At 41.9% G+C, this 26,611-nt stretch overlaps 1 protein-coding gene across 1 annotated transcript; it reads right to left on the bottom strand.

Annotated features, from left to right (window-relative positions):
- Positions 1-337: 337 nt before the first annotated feature.
- On the bottom strand, positions 338-24,214 carry gbb (TGF-beta family member glass bottom boat). Its single transcript, XM_077663450.1, has 6 exons — positions 23,794-24,214; positions 22,665-22,857; positions 22,420-22,571; positions 13,669-13,875; positions 12,630-12,706; positions 338-7,130 (listed from the first exon to the last, which is right to left on the bottom strand). The coding sequence occupies exons 1-6, from the start codon at positions 24,176-24,178 to the stop codon at positions 6,876-6,878; spliced, it is 1,269 nt and encodes a 422-aa protein (XP_077519576.1). The 5' UTR covers positions 24,179-24,214; the 3' UTR covers positions 338-6,875.
- Between the last annotated feature and the right edge of the window lie 2,397 nt (positions 24,215-26,611).

The following is a 26,611-nucleotide window of genomic DNA, read 5'->3' as shown; positions in this document are numbered from 1 at the left end:
GCTATTTAACCTCTGTATCAAGTTAATTGTACTTTCTTCTGTATTCTATTTCTTGCATTTAATCTGTTCGTTTTGCGCTTTATACTACTATGCACCTAGTTATTTATTGCCTGTGATGCTTCGCAATATAATTTGTGTAGCTTCATCTTCTTTCTAGCTTCTATTTTCTCATTCTTTGTGTATTGAAATTTATTCCCATGGCGGGTCCCACCTGCGGTCTTGTATTATGGGACCTCTCGCTGTATATTCTTGTAAATTGTTTTGGAATCTCAAATAAACTTTTCAACTTCAACTTCATCACCAGCCTAACGCATTGACGTACAAAAACAGAACAGTGTGATTTTGTTCCGAATATACAGTCACTTTATTGACCAATACAGTAGATAAATGCATAAAATCCTCCATACTCCAACAAGAGCATTGCATTGCAAGGTATTTAAATGCAACCTGCACAACTTTAGTGTGCATACTCATAGCTGGACAGCGCACAAAAAATACTGAACAAGGCACAACAAAAAACTTGTGAACACAGCAATATTATGCAGATAAAAAGAATAACTCAAAAAATAAAAACAAGGAAATTAAAGCTCAGTATTCTGGGATATAAGTCAGAGGATGTGGACCATAGGAGAGGCATAAGGCAAAAAGGCAGCCTGCGGCATCAGTGTAAAAGCTCTTGCATTAAAAACTTGGCACTCATGGATCATGACTTAAGCTTCAAAAATGTGAACAAAATGTTCAGAAATGCGTAGAAACATATCATAAGTTGTCCTATAGTGACAACATGCAGTTAGTAAAGCGGATATCCAGTTATTCAGCGCGCAGAGGTCTAACACTCTAAACAACCAACATAGATAGAAAATCAAGTGATAAGGCACTGAAACATTGTGGGCTCTTGTAAAGAACAGTTTGTCTCTTTGTACGATCCACAGCTGTGGGAAATGATACACACAAAACAAAAGTGACAGGAAAATGAAGAGTTTCAAACCATGATGGAAGATTGTTTTTGTTGATTCTTCAGGCTGTAGATAAACTCAAGAAAGCTTTGGAGTTTAAACTGTACACAGCACCTTGTCTATAAAAAACAAATAAAAAGAATTTCCTGTCTGCTTTCCCTGGCTTCCTGGATTACTTACTTATTAGGTATGCACCCCAAATGTGCCCTGCATTTCTGCTAAACTACTACAGTTAAAAAGTGATGAGCTGAGCTGATTTACTGAAATATAAAAAAAAACATAAAAAAGGACCAAATTATCACAGAGCTCTAGACTAAACGGTTACACTGAACTGGGCTGTAGTTGGTCAAACAAAGGGAACATGAAAATAAAATGTATGATATATGAGGTGTGGCACACCACAGGAATGCATTGCATTTCTTTTTGTGCAACATTATAAGTTTTTATGCTGATGCTGTTTACTACACAACTAGAGAATGGTATGCATTTATGTCAAAAGGTATACATGCATCACTGACAGCTCCTTTGCCATTAAGAAGAAAATAAAATTCACTGATTATGGAAGCAGTGACGGTGACGACAGATTAGTTGAAGACCAGAATGTATAGGCTGGGTCATTCATTGAAAAGCCTGTAGAGGGCTGCTGATCACCGATCCAAGCTGCAGACACAATGTTGGTTTTATGATGCTGACAAAATATAGCAAAATGATTGTAAATTCCAACAACTAAAATTACAATGTGCATTACAATGTAAAACATGTTAACGCATAAGACCATTCGAAGACTGCATGCAATATATATATATATATATATATATTTACCTAAGTGAGAAAGTAAACCAACATAAAAATGTCACCCAAACAATTAAGTCCTTGAGACTCCTTCACCTAAGTCATGTGACACATGCTACCTTTCTCTCCAAATATAATCCCCTTTTGAGTGATATTACAAGCTATTGCTAAAGTGCATATTCATACTAAAGAAGAATGGTACAATCCTGAAGCTTAACATATAGTATTCTTCAACTTTTGCTTTGTAAGTAGATCTGCAATACAGCTGGTACAAAGAAAAAAAACAGAGTTGACATTCCATGTTACACAGTAAATGCACATCACGTCTTGTGCAAAATACAGACAGAAACATGGCAAAACCATTCTGCTATGACTCCAAGACAATAGGCCTCTTCACCAACAAACACGAAGGAAAACTACCAATAAATTAAAATAAAACGACCAAACAGTGATCAAATAGAAATTTGAGAATGGCTCCAATACAAAAGGCACAGCCATCATCAATGTCAATATCAATATTATTACCCAGTTTCATCAGTATTTCAGTAAAGCAAGAAAACAGATCAAAAGTAGTCAATTTGAAAAAAAAAAATAAAGGAAGAAGAGGTGCGAGACAATGTGATATCAAAAAGGAATTAAACATCTAGAACCGAAAAACAAAGCTGCAGATAAAATTTGACTCAATTTGCAAAAATTCAGCTCAAATGATAGCTGATGTAAGTTACCAGAAGGTGTCATCAGAACTTGTCGTGCACAGACAATTTACTCTATTGCAAGTACTGCTAAAGCTAACATCAAAGTTCTGCCTACTAATGCCATTGGGGATCCACTGTTGTGACTTGCTTTCCGAGAAGAAAGAAGACTGGCAGTGAGCTTTTGTTGAATGCTTTTCTGCGATGACAATCTCCATGCATTTTAATTCCTTCAAATCGTTCCCCTCCTCCAGCCCAAAGTTCACTAGATCTCAAAATTTTATGCAACATATTGATGTCTGTGCTATAGAATAGCTGAAGCCAAGATTAACGTATGTGCATGAAGGCATAAGAAAACAACATTCAGCGTGTGGTGGATAAATTTTTGATGTCATTACAGTTTCTGAACACAATCAATAAGCTATATCATATAGTAAACTGACACCCAGTACTGCTGCTTGGACAGGCACAAAAGACATACCGTAAGATACCGAGCAAGCGCTCACCTAAAATTTGAAGACAATCACGAAATACTGGGGGATGGGCACGTCACAGGTCAAGACTTAAAACTCCACAGCAGGCACATGACATGATGGAGTGGCTCCTCGCTTGGGAAGGGGGGGGGGGGGCTTGTATTGCGTTAATACAGAAAATGTTCTCCTAAGTTTTTCTTTGAAAACTACTTGAACTTAAGTTACGGCCCATCATCTGAATGATCTCACTGCCGCATTCACACCCCCTCCCACCCCCCCGTGATAAGCGTCGCGGGGACAATGGCCGCTTGATATGTCTTTGCCATGTTTTCTAACTTCTCCTAGACATGGGACATAATCGCATGGGAGCTTGCCCGGTTTTTATAGAAAATTCAGAATCAGAAAAAAAAGGGAGGGGGGATGCTTATTCGTGCATGGGTGGATGCTCGGTATTTTATGGCAAGATCAAAAACATGACTTGCACACTTGGAACAGCTGCACACTCAACACCTAACATACTAAAGTATCGACGGAATGAATCCCATTCAAGTTGGCCCCTGAATTAACAGCAACACCTAGCATCAAGAGCAAATGCTTGCGTTTTTTCTTCTTGAAAGCTTGCGCATGCTCCATAACAAAACAAAAATTTTGAATTTTTATTTTTGCAAATGTTTTTCCAGCATTGGTTCCTACAGGAACATATAGCCGCAAGTCGCACAAACTGTAGAATCTTTCCGATAAAACCTGAAGGCACATCGCCCACACATACAGAAAAGAACATAATGTATATTATGCGACCTTTCTTAATTTTCAACTACAGTAGAACACTGCTATAGTAAGCACGGTTACAGTAAAAAATCGGATATCGTAAAGTGGAGCTGCGGTTCCATTTCGTCTTCCACAGACGACTGTACATTTTTTTTATTTTTTTTAGAAGAAACAGTTACAGTAACGAGTGTCTGGCCGTGGTGGTGTAATTCCCGCGGAATGATGACATCGCGAGTAGAACAGACAACGAATGCGCTCGTTGAGGTGGCTTCACCACCAAGCACAATAGCTGCGAGGAGAAGCCAACTTTTCGAAAACCTTGAGGCCGTGAGGCAAAGCACGCGGCGTGCACGGAAAAAGCAAAGCTGGCTGTGAACGTAGAAAGAAGGCGGCGCGAGTCGCTAATTAGAGAAGCCAGTAAGAGTGCAGTGAGGAGTAGAAAAGGGACGAAAAGGGCGTGCGTTCGCAGCACGGCAGTGCGAAGCGCGAGGAAGCAAAGGCAAGAAGCGGAGGCACGACTGAACTGCGTAGGTGGTTTTGCCGCGCTTGGCTCTGTTGCGCGCGTTTCTGAACTACTGCCGCTTAAATTACGCTGAAGCCACAGAAGACGATGCCATGACCATGGAAAGCTTTGGTTTTAACATGGAATCAAACTCGCTTACATTTGTAGCCATGTTGTATTCTTGTAAATGCGGTACTTCCAAGAGACCTAAATGATGTGAAAATGTGATAACATGTGATAACTGATAATAAATAATTATCACATAAAGGGGTGATATGAGCAGGAAGTAAGGTGTTTCTGAGTGCTTGTTTTATAAACCAAAACTTTGTGCTTAGTAAGCAGCCAAAGAGCATAGTCTGAGCCATACCATCACCAACAACTGATATAGTAAAGACCCTGATATAGTAAAGAATTTTGCTTGTCCGAGCTACTTTACTTGAGGGGGGTTATACTGTAGTAATATTCATTCCAAACGCAGTTTTACAGTGTCTTGCAAACTGTTTTTGTAAACTGTGGCCTAAATAATATGAAAGGAAAAGCCCCACAATGGAGGCCCTCCAGTCACGATGTTGAAGTGTTGTCATGACATCGCAGTGAACCAACTCACACCTGCTAGCGGCCAAGGCAGACACAAGGCGGTTGACTGTGGTGTCACGACAACAGGTCGACGCCATTACTTCGAAGGCCTGCTTTGAGAAGGGCATTTGCCACTTGGTTCCTGAGCTGTATCCAATTCTAGTTACATTTTTTAAACACCGCCTGAAGTTAAAGAAATTACTAAGTCCTTGCAGCACCAAAAAAAATGCCACCACATGTGTCACAGTACCATACCTAAAAGCACGTAGCTTTCACCTTCATATTAAGAACAGTTCTGCAACTAAAGAGGCACTAAAGAATACCTTAATTATGGCTGCCTGTTAGCATGTCAGGGCTCTGTTTGACATAAAGTTCACAAAAACCTGCAGGTGATAGCAGGCAAGACGAAATACCTTGCCTGCTATTTTGATCCTGTTGCTTGTGTTGGTTCAGCTAGCAGCCCACGCCAATGGCAAACAAGCATGAGCAAGTAAAGCCAAGATGCCTTTTGTCATAATAAATACTGCCCAGAACTTACCCATGAATGATCTTACAGTGATTCCAGCAGCCCTGTTAACATGATGAAAATGCAGATGGCCTTGCACTTCTATTCTGAAGAAGAAGCATATAAATATGCAAAAAGTGCGGCAAAATTTATCTCGACACTCTGAACTTAAGTTTCTGAGAGCAAATGGGCACTGTATAACATCAGTTTTAGTGAGCTTTTAAGTTATCCCAAGAACATTACGTACAGCATACAAAGTACCCCTTCCCTGACAAACAAGTGAGGTATTACTTTAGCTGAGCAGAAAACTGCTATCACTGGGTTTGTGTGATAAACTGATATGAAGGCATGATGACAGCCTCATGTGTCATCTAATGGCCACACTTTGGATAAGTTCATTGCAATTAAGATACAAGAAGTCACAATACATACATTTATAATTCATTAGGTTCACAGCGCACATCTAAACATCTATATTTATGTCATAAGGAGACTTGTATTATTTGGCTGCCTTTCAATACTGACCATAATATTCAACCTGCACACTGCAATGTTACACATGAGCAATATTCCTGCTTCAAAATTGTCAGTACATCTTATGTGCAAAAAAGCGCTTGTTTGTCACATTAAATTCATTGGGTCCTTCTTTATTCCAGGAAATGTGACACTGCATCCATCCAAAGTATCCATTCCTTTCTTTAAAATTTAAGTGGAACAAGAGAAACCATGCTACAGAGAACCATTCAGCAGTGCCAAGGTCTAACCACTTTAAAAAAAATTTTGCTTTTGTAACAGATGAATGATCACAAGCACATTTCCTTCGCATTTCAAAGATTCACAATAGCATGTCTGTGGTCTCATAACTACAGTCAGACCATCATGCCTCGTGTGGGTGTCGATGGCAAACACCATCATGCACTGTGCAAAAATTTTGCTTTTGTAACAGATGTGTGATAAGAAGCACACTTCCTTTGCATTTCAAGATATACAATAGCATATCTGTGGTCTCATAACAAAACTCAGACTGTCATGCCTCATGTGGGTGTCGATGGCAAACACCATCATGCACTGAAGGCACAACCCAAATCAACCAAGCAGTAAATTGCTATAATGTGTCCGTGTAACAACGATCCGCAAAAGCACTGGACCCCTGTGGGAAAGTTTGGTGACATCCTCAAAGAATCCTCAAAACTTAGACAGCTTCAGTAAAATGAAACCCAAGCTACTGCAGAGTAGTGCGCTCTTAGTGTCATGACTTGAGAATGGCAGAGTTCGACTTTTCTTTTGTCTCCATATTATTTTTTAAAAATATAACTAAACAGATGTCTTTCCAGATAGAACAATGCTATTTATATTACTGCAGTGTGGTTGACAAATGCAGCATAGCATTCTAATGCCATTTTCAATGCTGAGTATGGACTCAACATGTGCAATCAAGCACAACATGACAATCGCATTCAGCACAGTGCATCAGCAAAAATGCAGCAATGTGCACAAATGCCCTCCTCAGTGGTATGGTAGTGTACAAAATGTGCACATGAAAGTGACAGTGCCACTCAAACTGACATTTCAGATTACGGCACTTGCCCACAGCATGCAAAGCTCAGCTCTCTAATGGCATCCACACGCCTTAACGACCATATTTTTGTACCGTTTGAGAATGACGTTTGAGTTGTCGTCAAAGTAGAGCACCATGATTGCAGAGAGGCGGGTGGGGGCGCAGCAAGGCTTGGGCGCTTGCACGGGATCCACAAGGTGCACCAGGGTCTGCACGATGGCGTGGTTCGTGGCATTCATGTTGAGTGGGAACGAACACTCCCCGTCACAGTAGAAGGCAGTGTACCCATCTGGTGCGATGATCCAATCCTATAAAATTAGAGCACCCAGAAGGCATATGGGGAGAGGATTATGGAGGAAAAAAAGAAGGAAAAAAGTTAAGGGGCATTCACATAATGTGACATCAATTTTAGCGTCAGCTGTGCATGCATACATGGTGGGGCATGGAGAAAGGAAAGCTCAGGAGAGGCCCTCGCCATCTGAGCAGCACGCCAAAAAGTGTGCCGAAAGTTACGTGCTTTCGCAAGAGCTACTAGGAGTCTTTGGCCGACGGTGCAGCGAATAGTAACGCTGGGTGCAGTGGTGTGGTCTGAGCGCACCGAGATGGTGGCCAAGTAAAGGGGGAGCAGGCCAGGAGGGAGCCTTCACATCTAGCTTCAAAAAATTCCACGCAACGAACTCGCCTAAATTGTTTCCCTCCTCTATGGAAAGGTTTTAACTGGTCACATGACAAGGGTCATGTGATTGATGGCTATTACAGCTCGTGATATACAGGGTGTCCCAGCTAGCTAGCTTTAGCCAGGGTATAGAAATATGCCAAGGCACTCTAAGATGACGCAACCAAATGCATGTTACTGGCTAATGTATGGAGCAAGTCACACTGTTTTTTGTATTCCGCTTAATTGCATAATTAGTTGAGATTAATTAACCAACTTCACAAGCAACTTACTTAGGCAAAAAATTCCAATCAGAAAGTTGCAGGACGGTCCGCGAAATGTCCGATTGAATAGTTCCGAACTTTCCATTTATATTACGTATTAGTTTTTTCCACTCACTGCAGATGTCCGCGAAGTGCAAAAAAAATACTAATGCGATACGCCCACTTGCGCACAGCAATTGCAGCGCTGTCAAACAATGTGCCTACAAACAAACAAATCATATAGTCATTCTAGAAAAAACAGCGCACACAGGACAGGGACCAAGAGAAGAACCGACGACACGAGCGTGTCGTCGGTTCTTCCCTTGGTCCCTGTCCTGTGTGCACTGTTTTTTCTAGAATGACTACCTACCAACTCGCCCAGTCTTCCACAAATCATATAGCCTGCTGCGATGCCGCTTAAAAGGCCATGGGGCAAAGATGCAGGCACTGGCTGTGCAATTTATGTCAGTGCAAGTGATAAGGGGCTGCGTTTGCTTGTCGTTACCATGAACTGCTGTATACCACTGGCATAAATCACACAGCCAGCACCTGCATCGCTGCCCTGTCACCTTTTAAGCAGCATCACACTGGGCTAAATGATCTGTCCGTTTGTACGTGAAATGTTTCTGAGTACTGCAATCACAACGGGCAAGTGGGTATGTGACGCGATATTTTTCTGCATTTCAAGGGCATCTATAGTGATCAGAAAAAACTAATACATAATAGATAGAAAGTTAGAAACTGTTTAACTGGACGTTTTGCAGACCGTTCTGCAACTTTCTGATCGGAATTATTTGCTGAGCTTCGTTGCTTGTTAAGTTGGTTAATTAATCTGAACTAATTGTGCAATTACGCAGAATATAAAAAATAGTGTGACTTGCTCCATGCAATGGCCAGCAACATGCATTTGGTCACGTCGGCTTAGAATTGCCTTGGCATATTTTTAAACCCTGGCTACAGTTAGCTCAGACACCCTGTATATATGTATGCTGCTGGCAGTAATGCTGTACAAGAATGAAAACCAAGTATGCTGAAAGGATTCTTCTGCTCTAACCAGATCCAAGTGAAGATAAAGCCTCAGCAAGTAATAATCTGCAGTTAAACTTGGATTCTAAGGAGCCCTGTGGCATTAAGGGAGACTTGGATCTTGAAATGGTAAACAAAAGTGTGAAAATTTTTATTTTTCGGAAATGGCATATTCAGGTTCAGTATAGTCCAAAGTACCTACCTACGAAGTTTCAAGCACTAACTGGATCTCCAACTACTAAAAAAGTCAATATATATGAGATCTCCGAAGCACCGGAAGGGCGATTTCAGAGCAATATGCAGCAGAACTTTCTGCCTGTTAGTTCCCACAACCACGTCCCTGATCGCTGCCATCCTGGTCATGCTTGAAAACTGGAGCTCTTTTCCGTACGTCTCAATATTACTCACTATTGTGAAATCCTATCAGAACATCCACATTCGGCCATTTTCTGAGACCTTTAATAAATCTCCAAATCGCTGGCGCACGCACTTCAAAAGCGATTCTCTCAACTTTGAGTTTTTGCCAACATGACTGGCCTTACAGAAGTTTCCGTTATGTTTTCATGGTGCACGTTCAGTAAGCCATATACCGTTAAATTAACAAATACCTAAACTATGAAGAAATGCTATATTTTTATGGGTTAGTCGAACATATAAAATTCTGGAAACAACAATGTCACATAATTATATGTCATATTTACAGTGCTTTGACATAACTGAACATTGTTATATGATTACGTGCCTCAACAACAATATAAGCAGCACAGCTCTACATGGCAGATCTTTGGCTACAGCCCCATTTCAATAGGAACCAAGAATATTGAGAAAAAGTGTATTAACGACCCATAAGAAGTTACCTATTAGGCTTCAGTTGTTTATTTCATAATATAAAAAATAATTGAGATATACTAAAATTATACTTACAAAAATATAGAATTATATTTTTGTAAAGAGAAGGAATACATACACACACATAATTTAATTATGATATCTGCAATAATAAAAATTGTCATTTTTATAAAAAAGGCTTCCGTTAATAGACCTGTCCACTGAGGGCTGTTGTGTGCACACCACACTAGTAGGGTGGAAACAGCAGTGGAACCGGTTTGCAACAGCCCAGAAAGAAGGCGTTTTGATAGGAAGGTTTACAGCAGGGGTGGCCAGACAAGTGTATACAAAGAACCATAAAAAAAAAATCTTTTTTAGTGAAGAGCCACAATACAAATGGGAGCGTGCCGACTGCTTTTATTTCTTGCCACAAAGCTGGTGGCAACAGTGAATCCCACTCATGCAGCGATCACTCAGTGTGTCTCTGCACTGCGATGCCCTATTCATGAAGAAAGGGCCTCTTCTAGAACATTAGGGAAGCTATCTTTGAAGGAAGAAATAGAGGAGTTGCGAGCTGCACTTAAACCCGCGAGGAGCCGCATGCAGCTTGCGAGCCACAGTTTGGCCACCCCTGGTCTACAGCTTAGAGGTAACATGAAAAACAAGTGCCTTAGTGAAGTGGTGCCTCGTGTTCTGCCTGGTTTTTGCAGACTGTGCCTTTTCTTTATCTTTACCAAGTATCTATCAGGAGCCAACAAAGAACCACACATTGAAGTAGAACTTTTTGCTGGGCTAGTTGGCCCATTCTGACGTAAGTAAAGCAGCGTGAATTTCATAGTCTTTTAGCATTATCCCCCGTTACCTTTTTTTATTGCTTTTATGCCCTTTACACCATGTGGTGATGACTGCATCTGATTACCTCTGCCACTGCCTTCCTATAGTGTGCATTTCGCTCAATAAAAATCATCAGTCAATTCAGTGCTCTTTCCTGCCTCTTCTTCATTTCACCTTCATTCACGCTGCTTTTCTTATGAAAGAACCACGAAAGCTATATAAACGTCGATGACCACATTTTGTCAAACACAATAGAGGTAAAGTGGTAGGATAATATGGCACGATTAAAGCTTACCTATGGTTAACAAACCAGTGTGTAAAGAAAAGAGGCAGGACAACGAAGACTGAATTTAACACTGGATTATGCTTGAATGTGAAACGCACTCATTGGTACAAAAATTATTACAACCAAAGAACTTCTCAAGCAGCCATTAGGCTACTTGAGATGGTCTTTTCTTTCACCACACTGAAATTCTGACAATTCAAGTATGCACAATTCAAACTTGTTGATAATTTAAAATACTGCACAGCTCCCTTCAAATACTGCTCAGCTCCCTTCAAAATTGAGGAAAAGTCCGAATAACAAAAACCATTCAAGATGTGAAATGGCTATTGCAAAGAGCACTTTCTACTAGCACGTACTTATCTATCATAGCAAATATGGACTGGACATGTTACATGCCACCACAAAATTGCTGAACCAACAAAAAAGATAAAAGGAACAGCAAGAAATGAGAAAGGTAAAAAAAAGCTAGCCGACATGAAATGTCCAAGCCAGGTGCTCGAGTGGCATTAACAAGACCACAAAAAGCTGTTCCCGCTGTTAGGTCTAGGGGTCCCATATCCAAAGCAATGACAAAAGAACAAAGCAAATGATCTACTTTAACAGAACTGCTGACAGCCATAATGGATTAATGCAAGAAAATGACAAGTTTGTAAAAAGTGTACAGACCTTGCATCAAAGAGCATGAGAGCATGGCTTCATCCTAGACATGGCCAGTAAATCAGGACAGCCAAATGCTTCCAGGTTCATATTTATCAATAAAACTCATTTCACAAGGGTTTGACTGCTTATAATACTTTTCAGACCAGACACAAGTATGCGTGACAGTGACACCTGATGACTGCAATGGCAAATGCTACTTAAGGTGCTCATCTCTCAGTCAATAATTAGAAACCTGCCATGACATCCTTTTTGTCTGGCAGTGCTTATCAATGAGCGACCAACTCTTCATGGTCCTGAACGCTCGGCTCTAAAACCAACCTCTTTGTGCTGCTATGTACAAACATTGCACAAAATGTATGCCAAGTAGTACTGTCTTCTCAAATTTCTTCCTTTTTTTTTTCTCAGAGTGATATCACTGAGGTCAAAAGTGCCACAGATGATGATGATGGTGAGAAGCTGGTGATGTGATGACGATGTAAAACATTTACAGGGTCCGATAAGAAGGGCAGCCTCCCAGCAACACGATTTGTGCCCATGAATGATTCCTTGATGGGCAGATCCCCCGAGGAAGTCATAAATGCTCACTGTATGGCTGAAGCCACAGAAGCAGCGACTAGAAAAAGTGCAGTGATGCAGTCAAGCCACTTGCGCTTGTGGGTATGGAAACCGTGAACCTCACTGCAATTGCATAAACTGCTTTTTGGAACTAAAAGCAGCACACTAGAAAACAAACTTATAAGTCCTAATAAAATCATCTGACTGGAAATATTAAAAATTGTATGGCAAACATATTTTTGTTCATTAAAAAAAATCTTTTTGGTTGCTACTTTTGAGTGCAACTGCAGTGAAGTACAAATTGCTTTGACCCAATCATTCTACATAACGAACCTCTGAGACTGTCAAAGTAAATACTGCAGCCTCACTTGCAATGTCAGAGACTGCACAGCAATAAATAATTGCCAAATAGAGCGCTTTCTCAGAAGCAACATGCACATCATCATTTTGACAACCGGTCCAACAATGCTCTACATTGCAGCTGAACACCACATTCACTTTTGCTGCTCAAGCCAAATCAGTGACCTCTTCGAGGGATCAGCCCATTAGGGATCAAGTCAGAATATTAACCTCACAGAACAGGAGTCCTGCTATAACCTTCACCATGGAAAACAACATATTTCAGTACGTCTCGAAAAAAATGTAAGCGCCATTGTAAAAAATATTTTTGTAGAATCTCATCACTGGGGTTCTGCCTTACCTGCCACCCGAGGTCTTTGAAGCTGACAAAAAGGTTTCGCTTTTGGCAGCTGTTCCTCCGTCCAAGCGGCCGAGTGTCTTCAAAACAGCAGTGAAAAAGAAAGAAAAAGAAAAGAAGTCCTCCTTAAATGCACTTGAAAAGGAGGTGTGCAAATGATGTACGAACAACCAAACCTTGCATCCTGACCTTGACCCTGTGAGAGCTATTTCATCTAGCACATGCCGACTGGCAGGGGCAGTGCGAGCACTGCTGTAATTCAACTTCCACAGAGGTCATCACTGCAATCTCAATGCACATATCACTACCCCATGTACTTGACGTGATAGTTCTACAGTGTCTGTGCCATAGTCTCCATAACTGCAGAAAGCAGAACACTGAACAGAATGCATTCCACTACCTCAAAAGACTAGTGTGCTCACATGAACACATAAAAGTAGCAACCAGGTCATAACGATGTCAGTGCAAATGCATAGCTCACTCAGACACTCAGATATTATGTAGAAGCAAAGATAAGACTGCCCGTGAATTGCTAGAAACCCACTGGATTAAAAAAAAAAAACATCGCTGGTCATTCATAAGAATGAAAGTATATTTTTAGACAAGTTTAGAAAGAATTGAATCACTTTTGTACCCTCCATTGCAGTATCCTTGCCCTCGCACATGTCATTTAGTGTTGTTTGTTATATTGTTTTTTTTTGCCTCCCTTTCCACCACGCCTTCCTATTGGCTATAAACAAGTCATTCCTGAATTCAATAAACAGTTGCAAGTAGTGCCTGTCTCGTGTTATTCTTTACCTGTGTGCTGTGTTTTTGTGCCCTTCATCTACTCAAGCATAACTGTGGCAGCAACAGAAGCTATAAGCTACATGGTTGCATTTTTACTCATAAACAACAATCAGTAATTAAACTTCTTGTAGTAAGAGGTGCCTTCCAGTTTTTAGTGCACTGTGATGTCACCACATACATGTAGGTACTACACATGTATTGCGTGTACATGTGTGAAAACTGCCCTAATGGCGGCCTTTGGAAAGTACCTCACCAAAGTATGGGTTCTTTTCGTGCCGGTCAGGATAGCTGACATCGGTGCTGTGGCGCTTGCGAGTGGCCCGAGTAACACGGTGGCGGCGACGGTTGGGGCCTCCATCACGCAAGAAGGCCACCATGAATGGCTGAAGGTCACTGCGGCCATCTGATCCCACTAGGCTCAGGTCGTGTGGGTGCAGCTCATGGGGACGCATGTCATGGCCTGCATGTTATTTTACAAAGTCCACAAAGTAAGGCGTAGTCTTGTGAATGCCAATCTGCACAATAAACAAAATAACACACAAAGGCCACACAATGATTTTTTCTAGGAGTCAAATGAATGCATTAATAAGATTTATCTGCAGCCTTGCAACTATGACCCAGAAAAGAGGCAAAGATCAACTGAGATTGTCTTGAGCCTGGTAATGTATACCGACATTTTAGCACACCTCACTAACAGATCCTTCTCCAAATAAAGTGCTGCTCCAACTTCTGGAGTTGGATATGACGAAGTGGGCTAAGAGCCCCGGGGATTCTACAAAAAAAACCTGGCTGGGTGAATTAGACATATAACCAAATGGGCTAAGAGGGCATAATTGCAGGCCAGTTGGTGAGAGATTATAAAGAACAAAAACCGCACAAAAAGATGGGACATAGGACTGCCCCTTGTTGTCACCAGCATCTGTCCCAGTTCTTTTTGCAGTTTTTGTTCTTTATAATGGGCCAAGGGCCCCTGATATGCTACAAAAGAAACTGGCTGGGCAAGTCAGACCTGAACAAAAAACCGAATACCTGCATACCTAGTGAGAACTGGAGCAGCTACTGAATATCTGTTTACTGGATTGCCACAGTCTGGTCCTGTTTCTGGTAGTCATAAATTTCCAAAATAGCATATACAACCCCAAACAAGGAGAATCTGAGGAACCACTAAATAAATAAATATGTTCGGGCAACAATTAGAAAAGAAGTAGCAGTACGAGCTGATTCAATGCACTTAAACTGTCCGATATAGCATAACTCAAGAATTTCATCAAGGTCAAACAGATTTAAATTAGAGGAGCAATTACTTATCATCATCTGCCTGAGCACATTCAACAACTAAAAAGAGAAAGCTATATATAGCTTGCCCAGAAACTTTGCAGATGGAGAATTAGTCTTGGCCGGTGGATTGAACCTGGTGCTATCTATCGCCTGCCCGGAACATTCACATTACAAACAAAGCTAACCAGGACAGCTAGTTGATGGCAGGGCCGAATTGGTAAAAAACTCAAAGCCCTAACTGTGCTAGTCCAACCCATTTAGGGGAATCTCCCAAGGTGGAGTAGATTACTCATCAGCATCCACCTTAGTGCAGCCAATGGCTCCATGAATATGGTTGACAACATTAATGCCCACTGGGATACCATGATTACCAGTTCACGTTTCTCATGTAACAAGTGATACACTGACCACAATATCTCTGTAGGCCTTAGAAGAGCAAGTGAAATGTGTACAGGCAATGTGAAAGAATTGTTGTAATATACAACACATTAAAAATTAAACTGGCACGAATAAATAGAGCACTGCATCATACCAAAGAGCTTAACGTATTTTACCTTTCTTTACCTTACTCTCATGCACATACTTTGAACACCAACAAGTATATTTTTATACTTGTGGCGTGAAACTTAGCCCCAAGTACAATTCACCAGAGACAATGACAGTAATGGAGTCAATGCAATCAATCAAATTAATACAACTTTTGTCCGTAAAGTTTCGAGACTGATCTATCTTCTCCTTTAGAAATGATTCCCCAAAACAAATGTTGGTGCATATGTGTGGCGCCATCTTTTCGGGCTAACCTGAGCTATTAATGTTAATTGCTGTGGCAGCTGCTAGATGGCACTACTTATAAAAAAAAATACTTTGTCACTAGTCGTCTGCGCATTCTACTGTGAGTGACTGTGGAGAGATGGACGTCCACCTCGAACAGCGTGTAAACATAAAATTCTCTGTGAAGCTTGACAGGACAGCCACACAGACGTATGAGCTCCTTCGTGACGCTTACGGCAACGAGACATTATCGCGGGTGCGAGTTCTCGAGTGGCACAAGAGGTTCATTTCGGGGAGAACGTCGGTGGAAGACGACACAAGGCAGGGGCGCCCTACAACCACACGGAAAGAAAACAACGTGGCTCGGATCAGGGAAATCGTACAGCAAGACCGCATCATTACAGTCCGCATGCTATCAGATGCTCTCAGCATTAGTAAGACAACATGGAACCAAATTTTGTGTGAGAGCTTGGGGAAACGAACGCTAAATGCCAGACTTGTGCCGCACTCCCTCACACAAGACCAGAAGGACATGCGGGCATCAGTGAGTGCTGATTTGCTCTAAGAGGCAGAGAAGGATGCTGCATTCCTCGGCAGCATCACTGCTGAAGACGAAACATTGTGTTTTCAATACGATTCTCAAACAAAGAGGCAGAGCGCCGAATGGCGGTCCACAAGCTCTCCGGCGTCGGGAAAGGTGCGGCGATAGAGGACCAAAACAAAGACGATGCTGATAGTTTTTCTCGATGCCAGAGGTGTCATACACCATGAGTTCATCTCACAAAGGCATACTGTGAATCAGCAGTTTTATATCCACGTGCTCCAACACATGCGTGATGCACTGCAATGTCGTCGCCCTGCTTATGGGCATCTGGACAATGGAGCCTTCTCCACGATAACGCAAGGCCGCACACTGCTCTCAGCGTGACAAAATTTCTCGCCAAGCACAGCATTACTGTAATTCCCCATCCGCCATACTTGCCTGACCTCTCCCCGTGTGATTTTTTAAATTTCAATTTTCAATTTCAAGTTATTTCCCATGTATACATGGTGAGGGTCGACGGAAAAAAGCCAGAAATTGTGGCTTGACATGCCCCTCGGCCCCTACATTGCAGGGCAGCAGGCAACATACATACACAAAAATCATTAGAAATGACAATGAGGAAATGAAGCGTACACAAAAATGATAACAAAAAAGCAACAGAAAAATATACTTCACAGAAAAACATGTCATTGGTTATTCAAATCAGGTCAACACTTTATGAAGCGAAAGAGATAAGGAAGCAGTGAAAGCATGGAGAAATATAAAAAGTAGCACATACATCCTGCATATTTTTGCGGCATGCTTGTGATACATCAACTTTTGCAGCATGAAACTTATTTAATAGACGGGGCAGCGTGTTTGCTAGGCTATATGTACCATATATTGTGCAGCATGTTGGAATATGCCACAGTTCGCTGTGTCTGCTAGGGTAAACTTGTACATTTAGCGAAAGGTGTGCCGTGTCACGCAAGTAATTCACATTTCGTCTTAGGTCCTCCTTATATCTTTCAGCCAGCCTAACATTATATATTTCAGATACATTTACGGCATTGAACTGGCGGATTAAGTCGCATGTGTTTATATCTGAACCGACGTTGAATATTGCACGTAGAGCCTTCTTCTGTAAAACATAAATCTTATTTTTATTGCTACCTGTAGTTGTTCTCCAAACTAAGTGCGCATAGTTTACTTAGGACATAAAGAGCGAATTATACAGGAGAAGTTTAACTTTGCATGGAAGTAAGTAACGATGCCGGTTAATGATACCTGTGACACGAGAAAGCTTACTCATGACAGCGTTAACATGATTATCCCAGCTTAGCTGGCTGTTGAAATGTACCCCTAATATCTTAATATTGTCTACAATTTCTATCATTTCCAGACCTGGCTTAAGATCGCATGGTAGAATAATGTTTTTACTTTTTGGTTTGAACATAATAGCCTCAGATTTAGTTACATTAATTTTCAACTGATTATTAAGGGACCATTGATGGAGTGCACTTAGTGTCCTATTTGCCTCGTTTATCACATCTTCACATACGCTTGATGAGAAGAACAGTGAGACGTCATCTGCATACATAACACACTTCGCATGCAGGCATTGATTAACGATATCATTTAAATATAGGTTAAAAAGAAGCGGTCCAAGGATACTTCCCTGAGGTACGCCAGCAGTTACTTTTTTTACTGAGGATCGACAGTTATTAATACTTACAAACTGAAAGCGGTGTGCAAGATATGACGAAAGAAGCGCATGAGCACACCCCGTAAAACCATAGTCGAACAGTTTTGCCAAAAGTATATTATGACTGATGTAGTCGAAAGCCTGCGAAAAGTCTATAAAAACACCAAGGGCAAGTTTCCTTTCCTCGAAACACTGTAAGATATACTCTTTTGGCTTAGTAATGCTGTCTCGGTAGATTTATGTTTGATAAAACCAAGCTGCAAATCTGTTAGTATTTGGTGTTTCTCACAAAAGCATGATATTCGTGTGTGGATAATTTTTTCCAGTCCTTTAGAAAAGATGGGTAGCACGAAAACTGGCCTGTAATTTGAAACACAAAGCTTATCCCCTTTCTTATACAAAGCTGTCACTTTAGCAATTTTCATGCGCCGTGGGAACACTCCGCATTCAAAACTTAAAATTAAATATATGTGCTAAAACTGGGGCTAGAATATCTAACACATGCTTCACAGGCCGTATCTGCAGATCATCTGCATCGTGGCATCTGCTGTTCTTCGTGTTCAAAAATGCAGTGAATACTTCAGAACATGTAGTTGGCCTTAGATACATAGAACTGCTGCTTTGTCTGATGAGAGCATCATATGACATGTTTGACGAGCTTTGGTATTCTCGGGTAACGAAATATTGATTGAACGCCTCTGCTAGTTCCTGCCCATTTACGCTTCGTCCTTGAATAAGTACTTCTTGAGGAAAGCTAGGCTGCGGTGTACGTAAAACAAGGTTGTTAATCTGGTTCCATAACTTTCGGGAATCACCGTCGCATGATTAGAATTTTCCGTAGTAATACGAATCCCTAGCACGCCTTAACTTTTTGTTTAGCTTATTTCTGAGGACTTTGTATCTTGCTAATAGTTCGGGATCGCGTGTTTTAATGAAGTCTTGGTACATTTTTTCTTTAGACTATCTCTTTGAGCAATTGTGACGTCATCCACTCATTGCGCCCTTTTCGAGGTGCTACGTGCACCTTGTACGGAAAATGTTCGGTGTAAAGCACTTTAAATTTATCAAGAAAGCTATCATAAGAGGCTTCGACGTCTGTCATAGAGAGCACGTCAGACCAGGTTATATCTGAAACAGCCAGTCTGAAAGAAGCAAGGTTTTTCTCAGTTATCGCTTGTTGAAACCAAGCGCGTGCTGGTTTTTTCTTCATGCCTGATTTCACCCTTAGCAGTATTGGGAAATGGTCACTAATGTCATGATGAAAGACAGTGGACACAATGCTCTTTTTATCAAAATTAGTAATAAAAAGGTCAATAACTGATTCTGCATGCACAGTAACTCTAGTAGGTGTACCAATTGTGTTCATGCAGCCATTTGCGGAGAGCAGCAGAATAAAATCTTTTGTTGTGCTGCTATCGGAAAGCATATTTACATTAAAATCGCCGCCTAGAACGACACTGAAGTTGTTAGAGTTCACAAAATTCAAAAATATGTCAACGAAAGAAAAGAATTCTGCAATGCAGCCATCAGGAGGGCGGTAAGAAACTCCAATAATAGTACGGTCAAAATTTAAGCAAACCATTTCATAGTCACAAGTGACACAACAAAATCTTGGTACTAGGTCACAATTTATACACTTTTTTACTAAAGCACACACACCGCCACCACGATTTAACCATCTGTTCATGAAGAAAAAGTTGTACCCGGGCATATTAACTACTTCTTCACAGGAGTACCACGTTTCCGTAATCATAAACACTTCAAATGTATCTAGTTTATCAAACAGGTACTCAAGATCAGCAGTTTTATTCATGGCAGACTGCGCATTCACATGGAGACAACAAAGAGAACTGTTTGTTAACATTTCATTACATTTTACTTCATTCATGGTGTTTTGATAAGGCTGGTTCATAAGGCTTGCGCACTTCTAGATTGATTAAGGTTTCCAGCGCCCTGACCGAGTGGTCCGTGGTTCCATACTGTGCTCTACTTCGCTATGCTATGCTCTACTTCACTATTTCGAAGGGGTGCTGCACAAATGATTTCAATGTTAAAAGCATCTTTTTTAACGGACTCGGTCTCGGAACTTTACGGACAAAGGTTGTAACAAAGGGATCAATATCTATAACCTGAAATAGCTGCTTTTAGAAATACTCTTGCTCTCACACAGCACGAACCTCTGCAATGGCACCTTGCTGGAGTAGAAGGCATCACCTGCTGTCAAGCACGAACTGCATGTGGCAATGATTCGCGGTGACATGCCACGCGATGGCATCACACGATGAGCTCAAGGACACAGAACCATTGTCACTCATCTCGTCGCTCAGTTTCTGGGTTTGCAGAAAATTTAACTTATCGCCCGGAAGCAGCTTGGGAGACCAGCCAATAGCAGAAGGCTTTGTGGGTATGTAACATATTGTCTAGCTATTTTGTGAGTAAAGTTTCACTTTTCTAGCATAGTTTCAGTAAAGAAGCTTGCTTCGTTGAGCCATGCGTCAAAACAGTTCAGTGAAAGTTCGGTAGGAATAATAAAACAAGAAAGGCTGTTGTGGCGTATGTATTGTTTATTATGGAAGAGTGTGGGAGAGGAACGTCACTTTTTACAAGTCTCAGCACCGCAGAATGTAATTTGGCACCACTGCCACCTTACGACTGTGCTGTGTGCCCAGGGAATGCTATCATTGCTTTTATCGCACTTTATGCTGTTTAGTCTTAAAAACAGGGTACTTGTGTAGTTATCCTAGATGTTCTTGCTGGGCGAGTTGGTTCATGGCTTTAAATTGACCACAAATTGCGCTAACACATAAGACAAACACAGGAGACAAGGTTGACGAGACTGGCGCAAACTTGCAGCTGATTTTATTGCCTTGAAATTAAAAGCTTACATAGGCAATTACAGAAGAAACACATCCCCGAAAAGAGATACAAGTCAAACCAGTGCGCATGTCATGCGAAATGCTGCAGAACTTTTCTTTCCAAATTATATGCCAGTCCCACCAATCTCATCTCCTGTGTCTGTCTTGTGTGTTAGCGCAATTTATCACCAATTTAAAAAAACGCAGTTATACTTCACCGATGATGTGAAGTAACTGAACGGTGAGGCAGCGGCAACAGACACTAAAACTACGCCACTCTATCACCACTTCGAATCACTTAGTAAGAGTATACCAGCGGCAGCAGTAGGCGACACCTGTTGCCATTAAACATTGCCAGGAGCATTCCTTCATGTGGTTACTGCTTCACAGCAACTCGTTCAAGCAAAAGCAGTGTTTATTACTGCACACGAGTTGGCAACACAGGCACTCCATCTGTTTGTCCTTGTGTTACACCTTCGCATTAATGGATCATAACCAACTAGCTCAAGTTAACACCATGCTAAAAGCTATGTGCACAGCATATCTGACCAAAGTTTACTGGATCCTCAACAATGATATCACGCCACTTCTCTCGACATGTTGAACAAGCTGGAACAACTGTGTTGCTTAGGTCAACAGAGCCTGCATGGAAGCATTCACGATTCAAAAATAGTCGGCTTTCTGGCCCTTTTAAAAGAAAGTTGCAGCAAATTGTTCCCTTCTTAACACATATCAATTCTTTGGGTGCCTACATGATATCAAGCAGCTGTAAAAAGTAAACGTGCACACTGTTTATTTTCATTTCTTTTTGTCACAAATAAAACCTTAATGCACATTGCCTACACTTCTGGTTACAAATGTAGTGAGTGCACACTTGTACATCACGTTTGGAAGAGTATGAGCAAATTTAACTCACTACTGTTCGAGTCTATTAAAGGCGTACAATATTGATAATTAAAATAGATAAAATAAATAGGTATAAAGTACACAATGGTTTTTTAATTTGGCTGCACTGGCAACTAAGCCATGAGTTTAACAGTTGGTTAAGGTTTGTCTGGAAAATGAGCTTTGTGACCTGAAGCTTACAGTATATCTTTAAAGTAAAAGAGAGATAGGACACTCTAAGTGTCCTATCTCTCTTTTACTTTAAAGATCATTTGATGCATAATTATCAAGGTACACCTCACATATACACATGTAAGCACTAAAGTCACTAAAGAGCAACCGTTATTTTATAGAGCCAAACACTTCAGGACTGGCCTATGAAGCAATGCAGATATTGTGCTTTCCCAATGCCTCCAGATCAAAACAGACATCAGGCAATTGTTGTAAAAGATGATAGGAAATGGCACAATCATAAACTAATTTTTAAAATTTGCCCAGCTATAGTATGAAAAAGGTGCTGGTACAACAGCACGCTCATGAAAGCACCAAACCTCGAATGCACCCAACCGGTACCAAACAATGACAATTTGTGCTCACTGAAAATGAAAAGTTCACGGAAGATTTTTTATGTGTGCTCTTCATGCTGTCAATGAAGCAACGATAGTCAAGTAAATCATTTGGCACTGAGTTTTGTCAACAACTTTGTGTTTTGCTACACAAACAGCAAAAAAAGTACAGCCACAGTTTTATCTCGTCTGCCATTGTGTATACATCCAGCACAATTTAAATATGCAGTGAATAGCAGCAGTGCAGCAGACTCAAAAGATGTTATGCTGCAGCACAGCCAAATACAAAGAAAGAAAAGAAGCAGGAGCTGAACACCACCTTCATGAAGATAAATACAAGAGAATATGACCCAATAGTTTGGTACACGGAAAGTTATGTCACAATGACACAACACCTGAATTTCATGAGTGCTGCACTCACCTGACGCCCTACAATGAGCCTGCAAAAAGAGCCCCATGTTCTCATTCGGGAATGCTATCCAGGTCAAAAATGGTTCGGTGACATTGAAAGCAAGCCAGCCATGTGTCTTTGCATCAATTGTGAGGTTGTCCACATGTTGAAGTACAACATCTCTGCAAACGAAAGCAACAAATTCCTATGGGTGACTTGGGCCAGATTAGCAAAGTTCTAAGAAAATCATAAAGAAATGAAAGCTTGTTACATACTCTATTTTCATGCCATGCCTCAACATGCTGATCTCAAGTGTGCACGTGTGGTCTGCTGGCAAAGTGCACGCTGCAGCATTTCTGTAGATGTTGAATTCTGCCTTGAGAATACTTTCCTGTGGGGATACTTCACTGACGTCAAACCAGAATCGCTTTTCATTGTCATGACGCAGGTGGGGTGAGCGATGATGGGCTGCAAAAAGTAAACTATCAGTTACATCTTGAGAAACTTTTAAAAAAGGACTTGGAGACCAAGAGAAAGATATTCATACTTGAATGTTTCATGAATGAAGTCGATAGTACATGCATGTAAGAAAACAGTAATGGCGCTAGTTAAAAAACAAATAAAAATTTGTCTTGTGGGTACAATCTACGTTCCATAAGAAAGAGGGTAGTGCATTCCAGTAATGCAGCACACAGCTGTCAATCATGTAGAAAAGCTCAATTCAATGGCGTAAACGATGCACAGATACAGTTGCTTCCTTATTGTACAGGCGCAATGCTGTCTTTGCATAAAGAGCTGTTAATAACTTATCCCAGCGTCGTTGTTTAAACATGTCCGGCGCGAGGAACACTGCCAACATGTCTTCAGACAACTTCTGAGAAGCAGACCACTACTCAGTCTCAGGTGTCACCCACACCACAGAGCTTGCCCAGCTTTGAGCAATAAGAAAAGGCACAGCCTTTCCTTCCGCTTTAAGCAGGCACGATGTCGTTGCAAGTAGCAAAGAGCCGCCGCGTACGCGTATTCATGGAAGCTAACTGTGGTTGCGCGAACTTGTCACACTAAACAAGTGTGAGTCACCGTTTGATGCGAGGAGTCATCTAATTTAAGCACCTCGACCTGCACTGTCCGTAAGACCCAACAGAAAAAAGGTTTTCTGTACAGAGTTTTGTGCGTTTTTTCATTATATGGTAATAATAATAATTGGTTTTTTGGGGAAAGGAAGTGGCGCAGTATCTGTCTCATATATCATTGGACACCTGAACCGCGCCGTAAGGAAAGGGATAAAGGAGGGAGTGAAAGAAGAAAGGAAGAAAGAGGTGCCGTAGTGGAGGACCAGCGAAAGATTCATTGCAGTCTTCTGACAGCAGCTCGCGCGCGCATGTCAAAAACGCGGGTACGCACCGTGGTTCAGAAAGCTCATGATCACATCCGAGTCATTGATCATGCGCAAGCTCTGGTTGTTTGTGATGAACTCGTTGTGAGCTTTCGCGGCGTCCAGGTGTATGTCCCCGTTGTCTTCATCCTTGAAGGAGTTGTAGAGATCGAGCAGGTATCGCGGCGCGGAGAACCTTCGCTCGTGGATTTTTGGCTTCGGTCTGTGGTCAAAGCCCAGTAGGTTCAAGATTTCTTGCTGCATTTCACGCCTCTCAGACTTAGGCAATGTGCGGTATATGATGGTCTGGTCTACGCCATTGTCCGCATAATAAGCGGCAGAACAAAGCTGCACTGATAAGGCCAGTAATGATATGCAAAGCGGCATCGAGATTTTGAAACGCAACAGGCACATTTTTGTTTCGCTTTTCTGTCGCTTCTCAAACCGCAGTGTTGCCGGATCCGTGGTACGATATCGTGCCTTTCGTCAAAAACGACGAACGTTGCATTTAAAACATGTTTAAAATTCCTCGAGGATCTTGGAGGCTTTAGTCGTATTTACATTAGTATATTGTAATATCATAAGCGCTCGAGCTGCGGCCTGCGGTAAAGGAACAGAGAGAACCTAACAAGGATAATTTGACAAGTGTGTCGTTTTGGCGGGGTATCTAAAGTGCCCAAACTGGCCTTTCATTTTTGATGCTGTGGTGCATGACTGTGGCATGACTGTGACGAACTCATTCAGTGGTAAAACCTGTGTAAATAAAATTCTTGTAGCGAGCATGAGAAGGGCCAGAAGAAATCTCTCCAAGTAGAGTGAGTTCAGTGAAATACTTGTTAGCGCATGTAAATTGTTGACGTTCATGCGATCACGTTCCTCGGTCCAGATTTGACGGGGGTCACGGGGCTAGTCTTTTCTACGAAAAATCTTCGTACCTACATCAACAGATGTAGGCCAGTTGTAGGACAGATGTAAATTGGGACGCGGCGGCCGAATTTCGATCGAGGCGGAATTCTAGAGGTCCGTGTACTGTGCGATGTCAGTGAACAGCACATTCCGAGGAGAGGACATCAACTTGCTCAATCACTGCATTGTGTTGTCATGAACAACTGAGCCAAATAATACACTTCTACAAGCAACAGAGGACCCACAATCACGCGCGAAAGTTGGCGAGCCTTTCCCGGAGACTTTATCATGCTCGCGCCCTCCTCCGTCTCTCGTATCTACGTATACATGTTGAACGATGGCTATTGGTTAGGTGCTTTCACACGTCAGGCAGCTACCATGGCCGCGGCCATTAAGCCGCGTAGTTCCGGCGGGTCAGGAAGCTGCGCTCCCGGAGTTCGGGCCGGCGGAAGGCGCCGACCTTGATAATAATTGGTTTTTGGCGAAAGGAAATGCCGCAGTATCTGTCCGATATATCGGCGGACACCTGAACCGCGCCGTAAGGGAAGGAATAAATGAGGGAATGAAAAAAGAAAGGAAGAAAGAGGTGCCATAGTGGAGGGCTCCGGAATAATTTCGACCACCTGTGGATCTTTAACGTGCGCTGACATCGTACAGCACACAGGCACCTTATAGCGTTTTGCCTCCATAAAAACGCAGCCGCCGCGGTCGGGTTCGAACCCGGGAACTCCGGATCAGTAGCCGAGCGCCCTAACCACTGAACCAACGCGGCGGGTAGCGCCGACCTTCCAGCGTGCAAGAAGTGATGAGAGGAGAAGGAAAGGCGCGAAGACGCTGAAATTCAAATTTTGACTACAGATAACTCTGTTTCTACAAAGCGCATTAAAAAAATTCTTCTTGGACAATATTCTAGAAGCGGCGTGCTTTCACATCCCAGGCATACCGCGACTTTATTAGAGCCCTTTAAAGAACGCCAGGTGGTCGAAATTTCCGGAGCCCTCCACTACGGCGTCCCTCATGCCTGAGGTGCTTTGGGTCGTTAAACCCCCGTAAACCAAACATCAACAGCTCACTCTTTGAGCATGTATTTCCCGCTCTCGTTTTTGACCTGCTCCGTATGAGATGAGTGTAATTGAAAGGCGCCAAAACAACACACATACGAGAGAAGAGAACGGGACAGCGCGCCGCTCACAACTGGTTTAATTTGCAGAAACCACACAAACACACACACACACGCGCGCGCGCGCATATATATATATATATATATATATATATATATATATATATATATATATATATATATATATATATATATATATATATATATATATATAGTCAACCAGCGCCTGCACAAGGAACATATTCACACATCAAGCAGTACACGACGGTCGATAGGTGGCAGGTCGAGGGGGGGGGGGGGGGGTCTGCGTGAACAATGCACAGCATTTGCCGTACAGGCGCGTAAACCTGCAGAGGGCAATGAAATAAAGTGAATCTCACAGATACAGGGCTCTGATTTGGCAAACAACCAGACCATAATTCATTATGTTGGAGCACTGTCCTGTCCTTTTTGTGCTTCGTCTTGTGGTGCTCCGACATAATAGGTTCATACGAATTCGCCCATATTTCCAGTCTCTTGCAAGCCAATCACATGCAGTCGTAAGGAAACCAAACCGCCAAGAGAGTAAAGAATAAATGTTCTGTAAGCTCCTGATCATAAAGGGGGAATCTTCCATTTCTGTTGACAACCACCGCAACTTGAAATGAAGGGGTGTTGTTTCCACCCTAACGGTGAGCCTGTCTGGTCCCTTCCGTCGCCGAGCGTGCATTTTGCAGACGACTGTATGTACTGTATAGCTACCAGCCGCGATGGCTCTGGAGATGGTTTCCTTGCCGATTGGGAGATCCTCGGTTCGATCCAGGTTGCAGCGGATGCGGGCC

Source organism: Amblyomma americanum, chromosome 4 (assembly GCF_052857255.1).
Source record: "Amblyomma americanum isolate KBUSLIRL-KWMA chromosome 4, ASM5285725v1, whole genome shotgun sequence".
Lineage (NCBI taxonomy): Eukaryota > Metazoa > Arthropoda > Arachnida > Ixodida > Ixodidae > Amblyomma > Amblyomma americanum.
Note: the sequence above shows the minus strand (reverse complement) of the source record. Positions and strands in the feature narration are given on the sequence as shown.

Bases quoted from the DNA above. Each gene is read 5' to 3' on its own strand.
- gbb (XM_077663450.1), bottom strand. From the start codon at position 24,178: ATGTGCCTGTTGCGTTTCAAAATCTCGATGCCGCTTTGCATATCATTA. The intron at 22,858-23,793 runs GTGCGTACCCGC...TACTTTTTGCAG, and splicing joins CATGAGCTTTCTGAACCACG to CCCATCATCGCTCACCCCAC. The intron at 12,707-13,668 runs GTGAGGTACTTT...GCTGTTTTGAAG, and splicing joins CGAAAAGAACCCATACTTTG to ACACTCGGCCGCTTGGACGG.